This window comes from Gavialis gangeticus, unplaced genomic scaffold (genome assembly GCF_001723915.1).
Source record: "Gavialis gangeticus isolate Ggan-Ray unplaced genomic scaffold, GavGan_comp1, whole genome shotgun sequence".
Taxonomy (NCBI): domain Eukaryota; kingdom Metazoa; phylum Chordata; order Crocodylia; family Gavialidae; genus Gavialis; species Gavialis gangeticus.
Window position 1 is genome coordinate 5,323,485 of NW_017729033.1, and position 20,348 is coordinate 5,343,832.

At 53.1% G+C, this 20,348-nt stretch overlaps 1 protein-coding gene across 3 annotated transcripts in view; it reads right to left on the reverse strand.

Moving 5' to 3' along the window:
- Positions 1 to 12,188: 12,188 nt before the first annotated feature.
- PTPRA (protein tyrosine phosphatase, receptor type A) overlaps positions 12,189 to 20,348 on the reverse strand; it is a 190,469-nt gene continuing 182,309 nt past the window's right edge. For all 3 annotated transcript variants that reach the window (XM_019526129.1, XM_019526128.1, XM_019526130.1), the window contains 6 exons: positions 19,245 to 19,321; positions 17,035 to 17,169; positions 15,732 to 15,857; positions 14,643 to 14,794; positions 14,067 to 14,202; positions 12,189 to 12,731 (listed from right to left, as the gene is read on the reverse strand). In XM_019526129.1, coding sequence (XP_019381674.1) covers positions 12,657 to 12,731; positions 14,067 to 14,202; positions 14,643 to 14,794; positions 15,732 to 15,857; positions 17,035 to 17,169; positions 19,245 to 19,321 — 701 coding nt within the window. In that variant the 3' untranslated portion in view covers positions 12,189 to 12,656. The remainder of the gene's footprint in view (positions 12,732 to 14,066; positions 14,203 to 14,642; positions 14,795 to 15,731; positions 15,858 to 17,034; positions 17,170 to 19,244; positions 19,322 to 20,348) is intronic.

Genomic DNA, 20,348 nt, shown 5'->3' on the forward strand with positions numbered 1-20,348 from the left:
TGTGGCTGTCAGAGCAGAGATGATGAGCTGGGCAGGACCGAGGGGGATCAACCTCGTGGCTCAGAGCCCCACACAAGGGCCAGCGAGGCCCAGCCTGGCCTGAAGCAGGGCAGGGGTGTCCAACTCCCCTCCTGCAGGGCCTGGGAACATGTCCATGCCATGCCCTGGGAACTCCCACATGCCATCTTGTCCAAATCCATCAAGCAGGGTTAAGGCTGCTGGCACTTGCCCCAGAGCCACAACCACGGGCACAATGGCCTGAAGGGAGGCTCTTTCTGTGGCTGAGCTGCCCCGTGGGGGCCCAAGCTGCCTTGTCAGGTGGGGCTGAATGGGGCTGACAGCCTGGGTTAGGGGAGTGCCTGAAGCAAGAGCATGTCCCGTGACCATGTCGCAGTCAGGTGCTAGCAACTGCATCTCCCTGGGCAGCCATGTCCCCCTTGTGCCTCAGTCTCCCATTCTTCCAAAACAGGGCTGGTGACTGCCCCCAACATCACCACTGGGAAAGGACACACCATGGGACCAATCCCACAATACCCCTTGCGGGGGGGGGGGGGGGGCGCTGTTAAAAACAAAAGGGGGGGGTTTTTTTTGCTTCGGGGGTTTGAAATTCCCCCCCCCAAACACCCCCCGGGGACACACCCCCCAAACCCCCCTGGGGGGGGGGGGGGGGGGCAGCGCTGCTTAAATGCAAAGTGATGGGTTTCTTTTGCTGCTGGTGCTTGCAATCTCCACCCCACAGACAGCTAGAGCCCATGCCTCTGAGGCACAAAATGGGTGAAACAGGATGGGGAGGAGTGTGGGGGAGGACCCATGAGCTGACAGGCCTCAGACTGGGGAGAAAGGCCGGGGCTTTCATTCATAGACATCTCCAGGCTTCTTGGATTTCCTTTCAGAAACGCTCTAGTCTAAGGTGAGACCAATGCCACCGGCAGGCAGTCTTCCCTGCTCCTGCTCCCAGCCATCAATTAGTTGCCACAAGGCTCAGAAAGGCAGGACTCCCCCGCTTGCCCCCAGGGAGCTGGGCATGCTGCGTGGGGGAAAGGAGGGCAGAAATATGCCCTTCTCCCAGGTCAAAAAGGGGTGGATAGAAGGCACAAACTCCCCACTGGAGGAGCTGGGCCCCGCCAGGGGAGAGCGCCCCGAAGGAATGAGGGGTCTCGTCAGATACGTCGGGCTGAAAGGAACCTGCAGAGGTCACATCTAGTTCAACCCCCTGCCTGAGGCAGGATCAGCCCTGTGCAAACCATCTTATCCAAATCCATCATGTCAACTCTTCCTAAAACTACTGTCAATCCTGACACAACACAGACCTAACACCCAGACCTGCTACAGGGAAAGCAGGGGGTCCATGGCAGCCAGCATCCTGCTTCTAGGAAATGTCAATATATGATCAAGAAATCCCAGGTAGAGGCCATGCCCCCTATTACAGGGGAAGGAAAACCTCCCCCAGTCTGTACCAATCTGACCATGGGGGAAAATTCTTCCCATCCCACAAAGCTGGCGATCAGCCTGTCCGAGTGGAGGGGCAAGACCCTCTAGCCAGGAACCTCCAGCTTTGGTCCAGGCAGGAGTACAGGCATGGCCCAGTCAAATCCCCAGTCTTGGCTGTAGTCAACACCCAGTACCACTGAGAAAGGCTTAAAAACATCCTGACACATGTAACAGAAAGGACAAGGGGGGGACAACCAGCAAAGCCCCATCGCCCTGGGCACTGTACAAACAGGCAGCTGAATCCATGCCCAGGCACCCGACACAGACCAGAGGCACTGCTGGGATCCCCCTTTGCCTGGGGACAGTAGAGACACAGCATGATCAAGGCCCACTGGACTCAATGCCATTTCACAAACCAACGGACTTGTGCAGGTGTCAAATGGCCCCCAAAATTTACAGCCACGGAGGCTGACAGACAGTCCATGTCCCGCGGCCGCAGCTGGGAGGGGGCACTAGAGGGGTCCTAGTGCTGTCTGCTTGTTATTGGTGCTGTAGTATTGGCTGGCTCCTCGGGGGATAACTGTCATTGCCCGTGTGTTTGAGCCAGGGGAGGCATTTCTGTTGGTTTATGCTAGGTGTTCAGATCCCCTGCAGTTAGGCTGGGTCATGTCATAATAGCCAGCACTTGTGACATACATGTGCTATGGGAACGCTAACGAGCAGAGCTCACGACACCCCTGGCTGCATGGAGGGGAGGCATATTCCTCATGGGGTTCACCCAGAGGTAGAAACCAACCCCCTGCTGCCCTCAGTCCTGGGCACACCTGTCCTCCAGGCACAAATCAGATCTAGGGGCCTGAGAACAGGGCTGGAAGTGAGGATGCTGGCAGCTTTGCCCACTCACTCCATGATCTGAAGCAAGTCACTCTGCTGCCGGGCCCAGCCTGCACAAGAGAGATAAGGAGCTCATGCCCAGCCTGGGCAAAGCGCTTTGAGCCGGGCAGATGAAAAGCACCATCTTGCTGGAGAGCAAAGGCCTTAATTAGTGCTGGGCACACACAGATACCGGGATGAAAGGGGCCACAGAAGTGCAAATCGTGTGAAATCAAGGCCGAGCTGCTTTCAGACATTCCCTTCGACGCATGGAGGAGCTCGGGCCGGGGTTGCAGGATGAGGCCTTGGCTGTTGTCACCTAACCCCAAGCAGATGGACGTGGGGGGTGAACTCGCCAGCAGCCGATGCCGGGGACCTCTGTCCTCCTTTCCAGAACAAAAGCTTGCAAGTGGAATGGTTAAGTGCGACTGCAGCTGTCTCATTTCTCTGTGGGCTCCCCCCCTATTCTGTACATAGTCTTAATTGGATGGCACTGGTGAGAAAAAGGCGGCAGAGCATTAAAGAAAGAGCAGAGCCATCTTGAAAGGCCAAATTGACTCAGGGAGCCAGGGCTCTGCGGCTGTAGCACAATCAATAACCTCATTTCCTTCCATGTCCCCTCACCGCCATCAGGGAACGTGGGCACACGGCTGAGGGAGGAGAACAAGGCCACACTGGGAATTCAGCCCCTGCATCCACTCAGTCAGGACTCCCACTCCTTCCCTGTTCAGGAGGCTGTGCTACCTCCCCACGTGTCGGTGGTTGGCTTGCAAAGGCAAGCAGCAAGGATTCACATCCTCAGCCAGGCGGCTGGTCCTGCAGGGCGAGAGCCTGTCCTTCCTCTCCCACCGCGCTCAAGCTCCTGACAAGCCATTAATACAAGAGGGGAGCAGGTCCTTGTCCTTCTCCTTGTTGCTTATCCTTAGTTTTGGGGCGAAGACAATGGCATGCTATAGAAGTTGGTGCGTTCATGCTGTTTCAGGGGCATCAGTGGGGCTAGGCGAGGTCACAAGCTCAGCGGGGCAGGATTTCTGTGGAGTCTCAGATCTGGAGACCGCCAGCAGGGACGGGTTCGATTCCCCTGTCTGACCTGCACCCAGGCACTTTTATACCTGAGCTAGAATCTGGGTTCAACTCCCCATATGGACATGCTGCATTACCCTGGAGGGCAATCAGACCGTGGCCATGCTCGGGCAGCACAGGCCACTGTCCCTCCCCTTGTCTTACACAGAGCATGAGCAGGGGCCACTGCTACGTTCCAGGTCTTCAGCCCCCAGTCCTGGCCGGGACCAGGGCAGTGATAATGTCATAACGACAAATGGTCATGAAGGCAATGGGCAGCAGAGGAAGCCAAGGGAGCACTGTGCCGCAGGAAGCCATTTACAGCTGACGTGGCATCTCCTGGCTCAGGGTCTTTGTGCAGTTGAAGACTAAGTGCCTTTGCAGCCCAGGAAGGCACTGACAGTGAAACTGAGGCATGGAGGGCCCCAGCTCCAAGGGCCTTATGGCTAAGGGCAAGCACAACACAGGGACATCCGAACCCCCAGCCTCCAGGCTTGGGCCTGCAAGTAGGATGCCCGCCAAAAGATTTGGAAACATCTGAAACCTTAGGTGCGGGTGGAGGATGTTTGCTGGTAGTACGGCCACTTATGGTTCTGGACTCTTGGATTTGGAATTAGTTTTGGCTAATTTGGCCTTGGATACAAGCTATTTGAAAAAAAAAAAGCCTGCCAAAGGATCTGGAAGCATCTGAAGCCTCAGGCGGGGTGGAAGATGCTCGCTGGTAGCAGGGCCACATACAGTTCTTGAAGGACTCACAGATTTGCATCTGATTTGGCTGATTTGACTTGGGACACGGAAAAATTTCCTTAAGAATATGGAGACTCTTCCCTAGCTTGCTCCTGCGGCTGTACGGCTAAGGGCAAGCAAAACTTGGGGGTCATCTGAACCCCAAGTCTCTGGGCTTGGGCCTGCATGTAGGATGCTCACCAAAGTATTTGGAAGTATCTGAAATCCCAGACAGGGGTGGAGGATGCTTGCTGGTAGCAGGGCCACATATGGTTCTTGAATAACTCCTATAGATTTGGAATTGATTTGGCTGATTTGACTTGGGACAAGAAAAACTTTCCTTAAAAAAAAGAAAGATATGACAGAACTGGAAACAGGACACTGATGGGGGGTGGCCCAGTCTGGGGTTTTCTCTGGATCAGGCATCTTCCTTTCCCCTCCCTGACACTTGCGGGGGGCTGAGTGGAGGGAGCTGGGTACCCAGGGTCAAACCCCCAACCCCGCTGGGCGCTCACCCTGTGGACTCTCCCCTGCTGAGTGTGCCTGAGCAGGACCCATGAGCCCAGAGAGCCTGGGGCTCCCAGCCCCACACTCCTGCACCCGAAGCAGGCTTTGCCCTGGGCCAGCTCTGTCACAGCTCACACTGGCACCCCCAGGCAGGGGCAAATGCAGCACAGAACCGCAAATGGCTCCAGCCTCCCCCATCCATCCCCAGGGCTTGGGGCCCTGCCAGCAGGGCCTTAATCCTGCGGCTGTGGGTCACAGCTGTGCCCAAGCTCCCCAGGCAGGAGCCGGAGGTCACGGCCATGTTGCTGATATTTGCTCAGCTACGGACTGCGCCTGGGGGGAGCAGCTGGGGCTTTGTGCGTCTCAGCCGGCAGGCAGCAAAATGTCACTGTCTGCTGCGACTCTCATGGGGTGAGGGCTGGGGCAAGCTGCAGCACACTCACTGCACCTGGCAGCTGGTTGGTGTGCTGCCCTCCCTGGGGAACAAGGCCTGATAGATGAAGCGGTGCGAGCTGCTCTTTGGAGAGGGGAAGAAAGACTCCTGAAGCCATGCAGGGGAGAAGCTGCACTGGGTGCTGGCCAGGCCTTGGGTGGAAGCTCGCTACTCTGTCAGCAACAAGCCCCATGCTCGCCCCACTACAGGGAAATTGCCTTGGCGAAGCAGTGCCCTGGCTCCCTGGAGCTGTCAGAGACAACAGGCCTGGAACCAGGGCAACAGCAGGGACCCGGCTCTGCTCCCAGCTTCGCCACAGGACCTGGGACAAGCCCCTGCATCTCACTCTGTGCCTCAGTTTCTGTAAGCAGGGATAACGATACCAGCCTCCCCTGGGAAGCACTTGGAGCCGTCTCTGAGAACAAGCATGGTCACAGCAGAGACGCAGAGGGCACCAAGTGGCCATGAGGATCCTTCCCTGCTGCCTGCCCCGGAGTCACATCTGTTCAAACAAAAAGCGAAGTGTGAGAGCTGATCACTGGGTGTCGGAAGCCCAGGGGTTCACCCCCTTCTGTCGAACTTCAACCCTAGCCCTTGGCTCTCCCTGCACTGGCTGCCCCCTAGCATGACACTGGGGCTCAGGGTTACAGCCCAGGATCAAAGCACGGGTGGAAGGGGCCTCCTTTCATGCTCCTGGTGACGCAGACAGCAAGGCTAGAGCCATCACCACTCGCAGGCAACCCGACAATAGCTCAGAGGCAAGGGATCTTGCTCTGCAGGGGCTGGGCCAGGGCAGGGAGGTTTCTTGCTGCTGGCAGCCCCCAAGGTGCAGTGCACGGTGCTGTGGGTGCCTGGGTACTGACGCAGAGACAACAGACTGCCAGTGACCATGGGCCCCGGTTTCTTCATCACCATGAGAGGGTTCGGTACCGATGACTTTAGGTGGTGAGAAGCTTTGGGGCAGAAGCAACCATGCCGCAAAGCTCAACACTGGGATGCCGGGCACTGTGAGGACTGGTACCCTGGGCACCAGTGCTGATGGGGGGAAGTGAACTTGGTGGTACTGTAGTGATGAGGGAGCTGGGCTGGGCTGTAAACTGCCTGTTGGCTGAGGGGCACAAGCTGTGGGCACGACAGACCTTTTGTGCCAGCCTAACAGGTACTGGAGAGTCGGAGCAGTCTTCCTCCCTGCCTGTTTCCACTAAGATGAACAGATGATGATGATGAAGTGGCTGGAATACAGGCAAATAAGGAAAGGCTGAGGGAACTGGGCATCTGGTTCAGAGATGGGAGATAAAGGGAGAGACATGAGATCAGCTGTCAAGTATTTGAACAGCTGCCATGAAGAAGACAGAGGACATCTGCTCCCCCCTGGCGCAGAGGCAGGGCATGTGGCTGTGGGCTTAAGCAAAGCAGATTTAGACTCAATCTTGGAAAGAAGTCCCCGACTGGCACAATAGCAGGATGGTGGCACAAGCTGTCCAGGGAAGCTGTGGAACTGCCTTTGCTGGAGGGTTTCAAGCAGAGGCTGGATGGGCGAGTGGCTGTGATGGGTTAGGCAGGAACAGCGTGTTCCACCTCGGGGCAGCGGGTTGGATTGGGCAGCCCTGGAGATCCCCCCATTCCTCTCACCCTGCGGCTCTGTACAAGCTTGCTGATTTCTGCACCTTGTTTCTGCTCTTGTTCTGAAGCAGATTCATTCAGGGACTTGCAGAAGAAAGTCCTCAGTTGCTAGGGAGAGTCTGTAACAGCAGCTACAGCTGGATCCTCAGCGTGGAAGTCCAGCAGGGACCTGTGTGTGGGAGAGCAGCCCTGTCTGGAGTACAGCCTTTCCAGGCTAGCTCGAGTATGTTTAGCTTCTCTAGTGTCCTGTGGGTGTATGAGCAGCAACTGTACACCCATGGGAATGGACAAACCCTCCCTCCCCCCCGCCTGAGCCCCAGGGCACAACGCAATGATCTGCAGTGCTGCACACAGAAATGTGGGAGGCATCTGGGATAATTTACTACTTCCCACCCCCCACAGGAGACCAGAGCCTGCTAAAAACTTCACATACAGGGAGGGGACACAGAAGAGCTGGATTATTGGGGATGCTCCTGAGGGCAGGATGCAAAGCCTGTGGAGACACGGGCCCTGGAGAATGGATCCCCACAATTCAGGAGACCTCCAGATGAAGGGAGCTCAGAGCTGAGCCCTGCTAACCACTGTGCTGAAGCAGTGCTGGGACTGTGGACTTTCCCTCACTGGAGGCTTTTAAGAAGAGGCTGGCCGGGCGCCCGGCTGGGCTGGGTTAAGGGCAGGTTTCCCCAAGGCTGTTCAGCTCAGCAGGTCAGAACCAGACTAAGAGCAGGGCTCTCAACCCCACCACCTGGCCAGGGCCCTCTCCCATTTAGTAACATGAGAAGAGCAGTGTTTGTAACAGAGGGAGGGGGCATCGATGCAAGCTGAGAACTCCTGGAGTAAGGTCTTGGACAGGCGTTCAGCCATCCTGGGACAGTTTACCTCAAGTTATTTTCCAATGAAAGCGACACTGGGATCCAGAAGGACACATGCAGCTCACCTGGTGCAGCCCACCCAGGAGGTGGCTTGCGCTGCCTTGCTGCTAGGGGGCCTCTAGCAGGCAGCTACCCCAGGGTGGATGAGGACAGATAATACAAACAGATGCAACTTCTAGCAGGAAGGTTTAACCCCAGACTCTTCCAGGGTCGATTTCTCCACTGGGCTGGCTGAAATTACCCTGGGCAGTGGATTTACACCAACTGTCCACTATGCTTTTAAAGCAATGCAAACATATAGTCTGTACAGGGCATAACATTTCAGCTGGTTTTAGACACATTCCATCTCTCTCTCTCACACACACACCAGCTGTTCTCAACCTTTTTAGGCTCGAGGCCTGCCTCGCAAACCACCAGCCCTTTGCTTTCGTTCATTCTTTGGCTACAGAAAAATACCAGAGCAATTCTGTTGCAAGGTCGAAAGACTGCAGAAAGGCAGAATGGTAATACAATGGATGCTTATTTGAAATCTCTGGGTTTCTCTTGTGAATCATGTGTAGGTGTTTGCACACATAACCATGCTAGTATTACCCAGCACCCCAGAGCACCCTTAAAAGGATCTCAAGGCACTGCAACCCCCTGGCTGAGAATCACTAGTGTGTGCACATACACACACCCACACACCCCAACACAGCAGCATTCAGCAAGCACAACATGCCCCTGCTACCCACGGACCTGCGGAGAGGCCTGGTTTCTTTTGGAATGAGCACATTTATTTCAGAGTATAACTTACAGCTTGGCCAATGTCCCCAGTTCCGGATTCAGTGTATTTACAACACTAGCTGTCGCGGATGTTAGGATTAATGGAGGAGGCTGTGCACTGGTGGGTGGGGTCATTAGAAACCACACAGGCCTGGTCGTTGTGGAAGCAAGTCTCTGCATGCAGAGGCCAGAGAGAGCTCATCTCACCACAGTTAAATAAAGACAATACAGCAAACACGGAGGGAAGGGCACTTGGAGGAAACACACTGGTCCGTTTTGCTGCAGGGCAATGGGCTGACAAGGAGGGCATCTTTGGGCTAATACAGAGCTCCACCGGGCTTCACAGGCCACAAGTGCCCAGCTGCCTAATGTTAGGGACATATCCGCTGGAAGCAGCACTGCCTTCTGTTTGGTATGGATGCCCCTGCTCTCCCCACTGTCTCAGTCCTTTCTCTAACAGAGCCAGAGCTGCAGCTGCGTTGTTCCCAGGTGGCAAATGCTGGGCCAGTCTTGGAGCTGCCCATGTCATAGCACAAGGGTAAAGCCCTCAGGAGTACTTCATCCCAACAACACATGATGCTATCTAGGTGGCAGCTTGGAGCCAAGCCCTGTGGCTAAGGGGACTGGCTTCTCAGGGGCTTCCCTCAAAAAAACCGTCAAGCCAGACCTTCTCAGGCCCGATTGTGTGCAGTGCAGAGTGTTTTCGGCACCCCATGGCCAGGTCCACTCCCACATCACACCCAAATCAGCCTGGAATGAACCCGTTTCACTGAACTGATGCCAATGAAACCCCCTTTACGAGCCTGCCGCCAGCATGGGTGGAGGGGACCCGGCGCCTCTCAGCATCCTGCTCTCCCTGTCGCCTACCCTGCCCTCTGTAGGTCAGCAAATAGCCATCTGGCACTGATGAGAGAACTGCGTGGCTCAAGGGTTACAGCTCTGTTTTCCTTGGGGCAGCTGAGGAGAGCAGAAGGTGGAAGGAAGGGGGATGACTCTTTGGAACATATTTTGACCTGGTGCAAGCCACTGAAGCCAGTATGTAACTAGTGTAAGTGGGAGAAGAGGCCTTCTGCACTTGCTGTGCCTACAGCTGAAAGGCTGCTGGGCACAGCAAGATGCAGCTGTTTCATCTTTAAATTTCCAGGTGGAAGGTTTGGGGGTTTTCCTTTTGGGAAGGACAGAGAAGTTTTAGGATGAGTAGGGTTGTTGCCCCATCAACAAAGGTTAAAAACTGGGAAAACCCTGCTGACCTAGTGCAAGCTAATGAAAGCCCTTGGGTACAGAGAGGCCTGGTTTTGTCAGTGCAAAATGCCTTTCAGCCAAGGCTTTAGGAAATACCAGCCACTTGCAGAGTCAGGGGAAAGAGAGAATGAACTATGCTACTTTGTAAACCTTTTGGGGCAGGGAAGATTCTTTTGTTCTGTGTTGCACAGCATCCAGCGGAGCAGGGCCCTCTGTCCATCATACAAGTTTGGAGGGACATCAGCAACACAAATAATAACTAATTTTTTAGCACCAGTATGTCCAGGCCCAAAACCTGCCACTGGACCCACTCAGGGCCTGGCTTGTGCTATCTGAATGGGCAGAACACGCCTTACAGGGGTGGAAAAAAAAAGGCTTTCCAGGGTTTTAAATACTGAAACAGGTTATCCAAAGAGGTTGTGGAATTTCCATCCTTGGAGGTTTTCAAGAACCAGCTAGTGGGGCATGGTCCTATTTTGAGCAGGGGGTTGGGACTAGATGTGACCTCCTGAAGTGCCTTCCAACCCTCATTTTCTATGATTTCTATGACATACAAGCCAGTGTTTTTGTTCAGAACAGACTACTTGCTTTTACCCACCCACTCTGCTCTGTCTCGATGATGTCGTCTCCTACCCACAAGGTATGCGGTAGGCTGTCCATCACTTGAAGGTTTTAAACTAAAGGTGTGATGCATTTCTAGAAACAAGGCAACAGCTCAGCCATAAGTCTTAGGCTTGACAATGGCGTCCCCAGGAGGAATTCCCTGGCCCCTGTTCTGGGGAGGTTAGACTGAATGATCAGAGCAGTGCCTTCTGGCATTGAAGTCAATGACTAGTGATTTTATTTATATTTCTAAGGAGTGATATATTCATGGTGGATCCTCCTTCCTTCCTAGCCACCGGAGGTCTCTCTAGTTGCTAGCAGAAAGGTAAACGTGGCCCAGAGCCACCCATCATTGCTGCTGATGCCAGCTGGATCTCTGGCCCTTGGTCCTCCAAACTGACCTGGGAGGCAGGCCTCTAGACCCTTGGGTCTCAATCAGGAAGGCACTACCATTCAGAACAACACTCAAGCACATGAGCAGTGCTTCCCTGGCCCAGGGTCAAGCAGAGCCCAACACACACATGCGTGTGGGTGCAAGACTCCATGGGCTTCAGGGTCCAACAGTGTGGCTCACAGGGTGTGTTCAAACCCTTGTAGGACAGTCTGAAGGGAGGCAAAAGTCAACAGCTCCCAGACAGCGAAATCTTTTCCCCTCCAGGGGAAGTGGGGCACTGCACTCAGTGAACCTGAATTTCTGAGCTATCCTATTCCTATGACTAACCTGCGATGCAGAGTCTGTCTCTGGCCGAGGTGCCTACAAGATGCTCCACAGGAACGCTGAACACAACCCTGGTTTGCCCCAGCTAACTCAAGAGAGCTGAGAGCTCCCACGCCGGCCCCGAAGCCTGGGGCTGGTAGCTATGTGGTGTGCTGCCTGCCCGAATGCACCAGGTGTCCTCTGCTTTGTTTGACTTTTCATTTTGGTGCTAAACAATATAAAAATTGGACACATGAACACATGATTTTTGGCATGGAAATAAATTGTTGCCCTGACGAACCTGATTCTGACCTGACACCCACCTCACTCTGGACTAAACCCACTGCCTTCAATGAACTCACCCCGATCTTCACCAGCAGGGGAGGGAATCTGGCCGAGAAGTGTTAACAGCCCATAGTGGGGAGGAAGGACTCTGTCCACGGAACCTCACTGAATGGAGGCTTTCCTCTCTCTTCCCTTCTGATCTGAGCAAAGTTCAGTGCCTTCCCCAGCCCTGGGAGCTTTGATATGTTGACAGTCACCAGGCACCCAGCCAATGTCAGCAAGCATAAAGGAAGCAGGGGTGGGCAACTCCAAACTGAGCTGGGCCAGCAAGCACCCTTGGGTGTTGTCAGGCAAACATGGAACACACCACTCATGGGAGTCCCAGCCCGGGGCCTTGTCTCCACTATGGACTCATTGCAGCAGCACCAGGGCAGGCCCTCCTGCAGTTAGAGCTGCTCTGAGCCAGGATTTGCACCAGCACAACTTACCCCAGTCTCGGGCAGAGGGACCCAGAGCAGCTTGTGGGGGCCCTGCCTGCATCTACCAGGCTGGCACTCCTCCACCCCTTGCTAGGTTGCCAGTGACTAATGTTCCCTAGTGTGGGCAGGGCTACAATGAGACGTTGGGCTTTGTCATTCAGAGAGAGGGAACAAATGCTGACACTAACAACATCCAAAGCAGCTACCATTCACTGGAGAACATGGGCACAAGGGGCCAGAGAGTTTTGATTGCCAGCCTTCTTCAGGCACAGGCCCTGTTTGGATCATTTTGGTGCCCACATACATAACTGCCTCTGCAGTCAGCTGGGCAGTGAAATGACCTCCAACACTGCCTGCCTGTAAGTGCACAAGGCAGACCCGTGAATAAGTGAATAAGGCCAGCCTGAAACCTGGCACACAACACATGGAGGTTTCCTTCAGGGAGCAAAAATCCTTTTCTTTTTTGGCTGAAATCCCAAGCATTTGCTGCCGCTTGAGGGTCCATTATCATTTCCAATTGGTGACACTTGGTATTTCACCCCAGAGGAGGAAGCTTTGGGTTTTTTCACTTTAATTATATATAAAAATTGGGATATTTACAGAATGAGATTTATTCTTTTTAATTCCCCAAGAGCAGAAGGGCGGAAAAATGTGAAACCATTTCCCCGTGGGTCCAGGAAGGCTTGTGCTTGCATTTTCAGATGAGACCCAGGATGTTATCTTTGTAAAAAGGCTTTACTCCCTCAAGAAAAAAAAAACAGAAAAAGATTTACAAACAAAACAACAGCCTGTATTGGCTCTCCAGCAGAGAGCTGCTTCAACAATATTAATCCAAACATCACGCTATTCAATTCCCCAATAAAACATTGGAAAAAAAAAGGAGCAAACAGTATCTGCGCTAACACTTTTGCTACATATAAAATCTCCGGCTAATATGAAGCTTATGGTACCAACCTCTAAAACAGTTAAGATATATACACATATTTGGGGGGGTATATTAACAAAGAGAATATTACAAAATATTAAAGAAGGCAACTCTTCTGTCATTTCATTTTGTTTTTTCACTTGAAGTTGGCGTAGTCTGAGAAGGCGTCAATGTATTCCTGCACCACCTTGTAGCAGAATTCGTACTGTTCCTGTCAGATTTGGAGAAGGGAAGCGCACTGTTAGACAAGGAAAACTATGCTCAAGATACAACTTCAGCGCTTTGGCACCAGTGGCCTGTGATCTGCAGGGGACATACTATAAATCCCTTCCTGCGTTACATCTCTAAAGGTGAAGTTGGACATTACACTTTTGCTATACTAATGGCACTTAAAACTTAAGTGTCTGCATATTAAGGCTTGTTAACTCATGCAAAGTGCCCTCTGAGCATCTCAAAGTTACACTGCTTCAGGTGAGGGTTAACTCTGGGCTGCGCTACCCAGCTCGTGTTATGGTAACTTCAGTCTGCTACACCGAGATAAAACAAGCAATTTGCAGTCCTCCAGCATCCCCACTCCTAGCTCCCCTTTCCCCCCAGCAGGGAGAGAGCCCCAGTGTCCTGGCTCCTAGCCACACCCCTGCTCACCAGCCCTCTAGTGGCAAGTCAAAGTGGTACAGGCAAGAAACAGTATTAACCCTTGGCTGGCTGCTCACAGCATGTTCTAATGTTAACATCACTTAACACGCCACAGAGTTAGCTTGGTTCAAGGATAACATGTAACATCACCATATGTGCTTTGCAAAAGAAAAGTGAAGTGCACTGTCCCCCTCTGGAGATGTGGGGAATCTGAGTTATGGGGAAACCAGCTGCCCAATTTCAAAGGTGCTAAGTCTCCACAGTTCCAGGAACCTACATTTGTTTGACACCTCTGAAAAGCAGACCCTGCGGGACTTCCTAGGATCAAACAGCAGAGGCTGACTCGCAGCCCCAGACTCCATCTGGTGAGGCACAGCTGAACACGCAGAGGCCAGCAGTCCCAATCACAAGTCTTCTACTCTAAGGCACAGAGATCCTGGTTGCTAATTGCTGACATCAGAAACCAGAGCTCTGTGCCCTGAACCAAGCTCCTGACTCTGAACAGCCCTGAACCCTGGAGTGCTAGGATGCAGCCCAGGCTCTGGGCCATCTCTGTGAGATATCTGGATTCTCACCCTCCTTACACTGGGGTCCTGTGGACCTCAGCAAGTTCACAGGAAGTAGGAGATGTTCCATAACCTTCACCAAGCCCCTGCTCTTCCCAAAATCTTCCATCCCCTCTAGACCTTCTCAGGTCTTTGCTGATCTTCCCCACAGCAGGACTCGCCTCTGACAACCTAGAGGAGAATATGTAGGGTGGAAGTGCTAGTCTTTCCTGCTCCACCATGGGGGATTACCTTAGTGGAGGAGATTCCCACTCAGCCTTGCAAGCTGAAGGTACATTAGTGAGCATTTTGTCCAGGGTTGGGGATGCTGAGGAGGTAAGGGAAGAATAATATTTTGTGCTTACCAGTGTCTGCACCATGTGCGGCCTCTGTAACCTCAAACTTTTCACTGTCTGAAAGACGTCCAGAATGCCCTCAGCTTTTACCCTTTCCAGGACAGTGCTCAGTGCACAGAAGGTTCCTGTTCTTCCTGCTCCCGCACTGGCAGAGAGAAACAAGACAGCATAAAGAAAATGATCATACAAAGCCATGGCCTTTTGGCTGCACAGAAACTCCACCTCAGAAACAACTGGTAGGAGAAGAGGGGTGGTGGGTAATAATATGAGCCTCCCACCATCTCCTCTGGGCTTTTCTAGGTCAGCCACCAGTTCTGTACTTTGAACTAGCCACTGCAAGTGACCCTCCATCCTTGGGCACCAGTTCAGACACGCACCACCCACATGGATCCAAGGAAGCCAAATGCTGACTAGGGCCTGGAGAGCAGGCGGACACCTCCTTGGAGGAGCAGCCCAGGGCAGCTTGAGCTGGGGCAGTAGACACACCAGCAGTGCTGTGCAAAGAGGAGACTGGCCTCCTGCCTGGTGTCCTACAGTGGATCCACTGGTTACCCCATGTTCTGTCACGTGTTCTGCCCATGTCACCTGCAGTGCACAGTGATGGGGTGGTTCCCAGACTGCTGCTGCTGCTTCTGCACAGCTGCGATGATGTTGATCATCCCTTTCCCGTCACTGGGGATGCCGACTTCTGGCCAGCCATGGAAATGGAACTGTCGGATCTGCCGGCTCTTGTTTTCCTGGCAGAGGAACAGGAATGAGGGCTTTACACCCATGGGATGGATACGAGGAGCCAGATGACTGGTCACCAGCTGCCTCAAAAGTGTGGGAAGCAAGTCAAGTGAGGGGGTGCTCATGTGGGGACTGAGGGGGATTTTGGCAACTACAAGATAAAGCAGGTAGGGACCCTTGCCTAGGATAATCCAGCCCAGCTCCTGCCCCATGTTGCTGGAACTCCTCACCTGCAGAGGGGCCTCTGAGCTTTCTGGCACCCATCACCACATGATTGGTTAAGACAGGGATTAGAAGATGGGAGATGAGTCAGTAAAGCACATAAAGCATGGCAGCAGGAGGGAAAGTGCCAGAGAGAGAACCGGCAGGAAAAGAGAAGTCTTGTTCAGGGGACGGAGTCAGGGAGAGAGACAACAGGGAAGTGGGTGCATCTTGCATGGGTTGAGGATGGCAGAAGGGAAGAAAAGGTAATGGGGACAGGTGCCCTGCAGGATGAGAGGAAGGGCTAGTGCCAAGTAGAATGCACCATGGGGTGATGGAAGGAACAGGGAGCCTGAGTGACAGTACAGGGTGAGTTGGGTGAAAGGGGCAGGAGCAAGCCAGCAGTGGAAGGGACAGGTTAGACCTGATGACTGAGGTTTTGGTGGGAAACAGAAGCCAGCAATGACAAAGAAGGGGTCAGATGTCTGGTAAGGAAGGGGATGAGTTAACAGTGGGGAAGACAGCAGAATGGCCAAGCACAGAGGGGTGAAAGGGTGACAGAGAAGGGAACTGGCAGCAGAAGGGTGTCACTTTGGGGCTGATGTGGAAGAGTACACGGAGGCAACCGGTGTTTGGGACAGGGCTGCAGGAGCAAAGTGAAACTGGACACCTACATATAGCACCAGGGGCTAAGCACAGCAGACTCCAGAGCTGCCTGCTGTGGGTGGATGAGGCAGTGCTTACCCTGGTGTTTGTGACTAGCAGGTCCCGTACTGTGTAGCTCTCACATTCCTCCTCTTTTTTCAGCTCCACCGTGATATCCCCATAGGACACAGAGCCATCAGATGGCCAGTACTGAGCACACTTCTCCTGGGAAGTGTAAAAGAAAGTGATGAGGTGGGAAACCAGTATCTCCAGATTAGCTTGCATGAGGGAGGGGGAGGTCTCTGTCCTGCAATCAGCTAGATGGCAGCTTTGCACAGCCAACCACTGAATTCCCGGGGTTCAGAGAAGAGTCTGGATGCATGCATTCTGGGTGCAGCAATGCTCCGTCCTCACTGCGGACCCACTAGAAGTGGTTGTTTAGCTCCAGGGGTATTTGGGAGCTGCAGGTCCAGAGACCTTGTTTCATGGGTGCGGTTCATGCTGTGTCTGTGGGCAGATGAACTCTCTTGGAGTCTCAGAGGGGATCTCAGAGACAGCATGACACAATTTAGGAGATGTTGGCATAATGTAGGGAGAACATGTGTAACAGCCATCAGAGGCCTGCAGTAATTCCCTGCTGGAGTCATAAGGACACTGCTTCCTTTCACAGGATCATAGTCAAGTCAGGCTGGAAGGGCCCTCAGGAGGTCAATCTTGCCCAACCCTCCATGCAGGGCAGGACCATCCCTATCAAACCCATCCCAGTCCTTGTCTAGCCTACTCCTAAAACTACAGATACCCTGTCGCACCTTAACCTGCCACAGGTAAAGGAGGGGGGTGAGATCCATGCCCCTCAACTACAGAGGAAGGCAAACCCTGCCCCAGTCCATGCCAATCTGACCACTGAGTAAAAATTCCCTATCTCAAATGTGGCGACTGGTCTGACCATAGGCAAAGGGGCGAAACCCTGTACCAGGAACCTCTGGCTTTTAGTCCCAGCAGAAGCACTGGTGCAGCCCAGTTAAAATCTCCAGCCCTGACAGCAGCCAACACCCAATGCTTCTGAGGAAGATGGAAAAAAACCTTGACACTTGTGGCAATAGGAGGAGAAAAAAAAATATTTCCCAGCCCCATGCAGTGACCAGCACAACCCAAATCACAGGAGAAAGCAAATGCCCTCCAATCTGCTCTGCAACCTGGGGACAGCAAACAACTCCACACATCACAGCCCTTCTCTGTCATCCTTTCCTCTATACATCATCCCCTTTCATCCTCTTTAGTAATAAAGCTAGCTGTGGAACTCTGCTTCATTCTCCTGCTGCTGAGCATGGTCCTCTCCAACATCCACTTGCTCTCGGCTGCACAGCTCTTCTCATGATCTTCCCCTGATCCAGACACTTACCTGGCCTCTTTCTTCCAACTCTGTTAACATAACTATGGAGCAGGACTTCCACTCCCAGATCATCCTCCAGAAATCCTCTATTGTGTGCTGCAGAGGCCCCTGGCTGGCGATGTACGAGTCCTTCTGGCGGTAACCCTGCAATGCCAAGCTGCAGTTACCAGGGCAGCAGAACGATGAGCAGGCTGGAGATTACCTCTGTGCTGACAGCCTCTCCCGCAATGTCTGCTCTGCGTGGTACAAAGCTCTGCTGCAATGGACTCCCTCCCAGCTGTCTCCAAACCACGCCATAAGAAGGGTAATATATGAGGGAATGAGAGCATGCAGGCAGGGAACGGGGTGCAGGTAAGTGACACTGCATGGAGGAGTGGGGGAACATCGATCTGGGGGAGAATCAGGGGTAACCTCTCATTTCCTGCAGCTCTAGTGAGGTGTCAAAGAGGTAAGGCTCCCCCTCCCTTCATGAGCAGCACTGTGAATGCTCAGAGGCGCCATGGTTCCTGGTAAGCATCTCAAAGGGGCAGTGGGGCCTCCAGGAGAAGCCTCCCTAGTGCTGGTGTGACACCACTGTGAATTCTGTCTGTGCGGTAGAAAGGGCTACACACAGGTCTTGTCTACACAAGAGAACAGTGCTGATTCCAATTCAAGCAGTGCAAGTCTGGTAACATAGACACTCTCATGCTGGCTGACACTGTCCTGCAGAGATGTCTTGCTGGCTTAACAAGCTTTGTTTCTAAACCTGCGTTGCAAAGCTGGTACTATTTCCTTGCACAGACATGGCCGTCTCAGCTGTGCACAGGTTGGCTTGGGTCCCCAGCCGCACTAGGCTCAGCATAAAACCTTGCTGCAGCAAGTCCCCAAACAAAAGAGTGTGCGTCTTTAAGAACAAGGCTTTTGTCAGCTCAGCCATGGTTGTTCACCTTAGTGCACAGCCAGGGCTGCCTTCTGAGCTGAACTGCGTCTCTCTGAGGTATTTGGACTTGTTGCTGGGTAGCAGGCTGCCTCTCCACCTCTGAGAACAAGCATCAAGAACGCTTTGGGACCCTGGTGAACACCTGTTGCTAGCACGTCTTATTCAGGAACCAGTTCAGTTTAGACTGGGTGGAAAACCTTCTCCTTAGGCTCAGCTCAAACCTACTAATTTTAAGGCTGATGTGACTTACTGTGGATTTTAAGGGAAAATGAAATCTCTCTGGTAATGGATGCAATCTCTAATCTGGGGAGACTCCTGCTGTTATCCACCCCATAAGCATTCCCACTTCCAAGAGTACAAGATTCTGCTCTTCTTTTTGTTCACAGTTTGCAGCGAGGACACAAAGGCGCTTAGTCATTTGGAGCTTGTCACTCAAGCAAAGTTCAGTAGAGCCAGGAAATTGAATTCTCAACAAAATAGCCCACATCACATCAAGGGCTCTCTGACCTAGATTCACAATGAGCAAATAGAGCCAGGAGGCCGGACAGGCTGCTCACATCCTGCTGCATCTGAAACTAATGCAATCGGAGGGGTAACATGCCAGGACAAACCCAGTATGGATGGGGGCAGTGTTCTCAGGGGGACATAAAGGACCTTTCATGGGGTCAGACCTAATCCACAGCAGGGACTGTTGCTGCTACTGCATTGATTAGGCATTAAAGGACCTGACTCCTATGCTGCTTACTCATTCCTGGCCAGCTTGCACATGGGGGAAGACTAATGCAGGATGTCCCATGGCAGTCAAAAGGTGCATTTGTGAGTAAGAGCCGTGTACTGCTTGCTTAGAGCTACAAATTACAACCTTGCTGTCTCATTTCCTCCTGCCTAAGAGACAGAGATAACGAGGATGACCTGCTTTGGTTGGGGCCTAGAGATCTGCATAATACTGCACCACATTCCCTGGCCAAATGAAAAAGACTTGTAGCCCCAGTTCTGCTCCTTCATGCCTGTGTGAGGGCTAACAGCAAGGGCCAGGGAAATGGGGGTTGCTGGGTTTGTACAACTGGCGATGGAGTGCTGAAGGTCACGAGATGGCATATGGATAGGACGGCACGGATGCTCACTCCGCTCCTGGCTGCACCCTACCTCTTCTGAGGACAAACAATGGCCCCCATCATCCTGGCACTTCCCACCACCACTGATCATCAGCAAAGGGAAGCAGGACTGCTAAACACCAGACAACTGCCCTGGATGCAGGGTTATTGAGCTTGGCCATGGGTGGTCAGGACATGGAACTCACATCGATGAAGGAAGCATTCACGTAATCCGTGTTCTCCTCGCCTCTCTTCACTGGAATGATCACTCGGTTAAATTCATCTACAAGGGAAGACAGGAACACAGGTTGGCCTTCTGGACAATGCTCACGGACAGCAGGTGCTCTCTGTCTGAGCATGAGCCTGACTGTTAAGGCAGCCCCAGGGGGGCCATCCCACAGGCCCACCAGGCAGCAGAGAGAAATGAAGAAAGCATGCCTAGTGGCAAGGGATGAGACCAGAGTTTGATTTCCTACTCTGCCACACATTTCCCGTGTAACCTCAGGTAAGTCTCTCAAGTCTCTTTGTGCCTCAGTTCCCCAGGCACTATGGGTGAGCAATACAGGCACTACCCTGTCCCAGACAGTCAGTGTGGAGCAGAGCATCCTGTGCTGCAGGGCGCAGGCCCTCTGTCCCCAGGGTAGGCTGTTGTGTTACACTGTGCTGTCCTTTGTCTCCTTAGTCTGTGTGTTATTGCTTAGCTTCTCAAGTCACCACAATGGCAGAGCTGGTCCTCAGGGGACTGGATTCAGCTGAGCACACCTTCCCAGGGGGCACGTGATGGGAATACCCCAAACAGAAAGGATCAGAAAGGGCTCCCCACACAGAGACCTCCCCTAGCATTCAGGCAGAGGAGCCAGGGGAACAAGCACCCAGGGGGAGGGAGGATGGGAGCAGGCCAGCTAGAGCCAGGCCCAAGCCCTGGAGCTGGGATGCCAGCCAAGAGTGCTGCTGCTCCAGCCAGTCCTCCAATTCACTTCAGGATCTGCCTCAAACCCACCTCATTTGTTCTCAGAGGCTATGTAAAGACAGTCAAAAAATGTGAGGCTGAATTGATTCAATCTTCACAGGTTAGTCTAAACTGCATAGATTGAACCAGTAAGCCAGGGAACAGACAGTCACTTTTGATTCTTGGAAAGCAGCTACATGCCTGCAGTGGCCCAGGCCAGAAGCCACCTCCCTGCTCTGCTGGGGCAGACAGCTTGAGCCAAGGCTAGCCCACCCAAGGGGGGTTGGCAGAGGAGGTACAACGTATCCTGGGATGCTGGGGGACTCCGAGTTAACTTGAATCTAGACGGGATCTGGGACAG